This window comes from Piliocolobus tephrosceles, unplaced genomic scaffold (genome assembly GCF_002776525.5).
Source record: "Piliocolobus tephrosceles isolate RC106 unplaced genomic scaffold, ASM277652v3 unscaffolded_21870, whole genome shotgun sequence".
Lineage (NCBI taxonomy): Eukaryota > Metazoa > Chordata > Mammalia > Primates > Cercopithecidae > Piliocolobus > Piliocolobus tephrosceles.
This window is the reverse complement of record NW_022304166.1, coordinates 3,046-4,369: the sequence shown is the minus strand read 5'-3', so window position 1 is coordinate 4,369 and position 1,324 is coordinate 3,046. Positions and strand designations below refer to the sequence as shown.

Below are 1,324 nucleotides of genomic sequence, written 5' to 3'. Positions count from 1 at the left end.
AAAAAAAAAAAAAAAAAAAAAAACTAGCCAGGCGAGGTGGCGGGCGCCTGTAGTCCCAGCTACTTGGGAGGCTGAGGCGGGAGAATGGCGTGAACCCAGGAGGCGGAGCTTGCAGTGAGCTGAGATCCGGCCACTGCACTCCAGCCCGGGCAACAGAGCGAGACTCCGTCTCACAAAAAAATAAAATAAAATAAAATAAACTGCTCACAGGGTTACCACTGCGTGTAGGGTTGGAGGAGAAGATTCCTCCTTGGGCAGCGCACATCTCAGAAATCAAAAACTTAGGCTTCAGACTCACAGACACACCAGGGCTCAAGGCCCAGGCACCCCATGGAGCATCTGGCTGTGCGCCCTTGGGCAAGTGCCTGCCATTTTTCAGGCTGCCTGCTTCTCTGAATATAGCAACTCGAAGAGTCCCCCTCCTGGAGAGATGAAGTCCCAGTGCAGTGACACTAACGCTTAGTGTGCCGAAACCAAGTGTCACACATGCTGACCGCTCCCACATAGCCCCAGCACATCGGTTTTTACTTTATGTACATCTGTATGCACCTACAGCCTTGATCACATCTCATACAAAGAGAAGGGAAAGGTTCTAATGACACAATCACCACCACCATCACTACCAAAAACAGCCGATCCCCACACAACTCCAAGGCCACCTGCCCAGCTCCACCCTGGCCCCACATACCCGTTTTGCCTGTCCTCCAGGCCCTGAGACGGGGCAGCAGGCTGGGCACAGGCAGAGGAATGGGATCTCTGTCCCCGATTCGGACCTCAGCCACCAGCTCCAGCATGTCCTCACTTCTGCAAGGCGGAAGGGGTGGGTGAGCCTTAGGGGTGCTTCTGGCTCTCACACCGAGGCCTCTCCCACTCCAGCTGCCCAGCTACTCACTCGCCAGGCCGCAGGTCCAGGCGGCTGGGAACCCAGGTATCCGGGGGATCCAGGACACTCACCAGCCCGGCAAGGAAGCTGTCCGCGGCCATGTCCAACACCTGGAAGAAGCCAGAGAGGCTCTATGCTGTCCCTGGCCACATGAAGACTGGCAAATCCTACTTCCCAACTCCCTAACCTCTCACAAACCCAGACATCTAAGATCCCCAAGAAAACTGAGGATCTGCCGGGCGCGGTGGCTCACGCCTGTAATCCCAGCACTTTGGGAGGCCGAGGCGGGCGGATCACAAGGTCAGGAGATCGAGACCACGGTGAAACCCCGTCTCTACTAAATATACAAAAAATTCACTAGGCGCTGTGGCGAGCGCCCGTAGTCCCAGCTAGTCCGGACGCTGAGGCAGGAGAATGGCGGGAACCCAGGAGGCGGAGCTT

At 56.3% G+C, this 1,324-nt stretch overlaps 1 protein-coding gene across 1 annotated transcript; it reads right to left on the bottom strand.

Annotated features, from left to right (window-relative positions):
* Positions 1-132: 132 nt before the first annotated feature.
* Positions 133-1,133, bottom strand: LOC113221217 (splicing factor, arginine/serine-rich 19-like). Its single transcript, XM_026450563.1, has 2 exons — positions 893-1,133; positions 133-804 (listed from the first exon to the last, which is right to left on the bottom strand). The coding sequence occupies exons 1-2, from the start codon at positions 982-984 to the stop codon at positions 525-527; spliced, it is 372 nt and encodes a 123-aa protein (XP_026306348.1). The 5' UTR covers positions 985-1,133; the 3' UTR covers positions 133-524.
* Between the last annotated feature and the right edge of the window lie 191 nt (positions 1,134-1,324).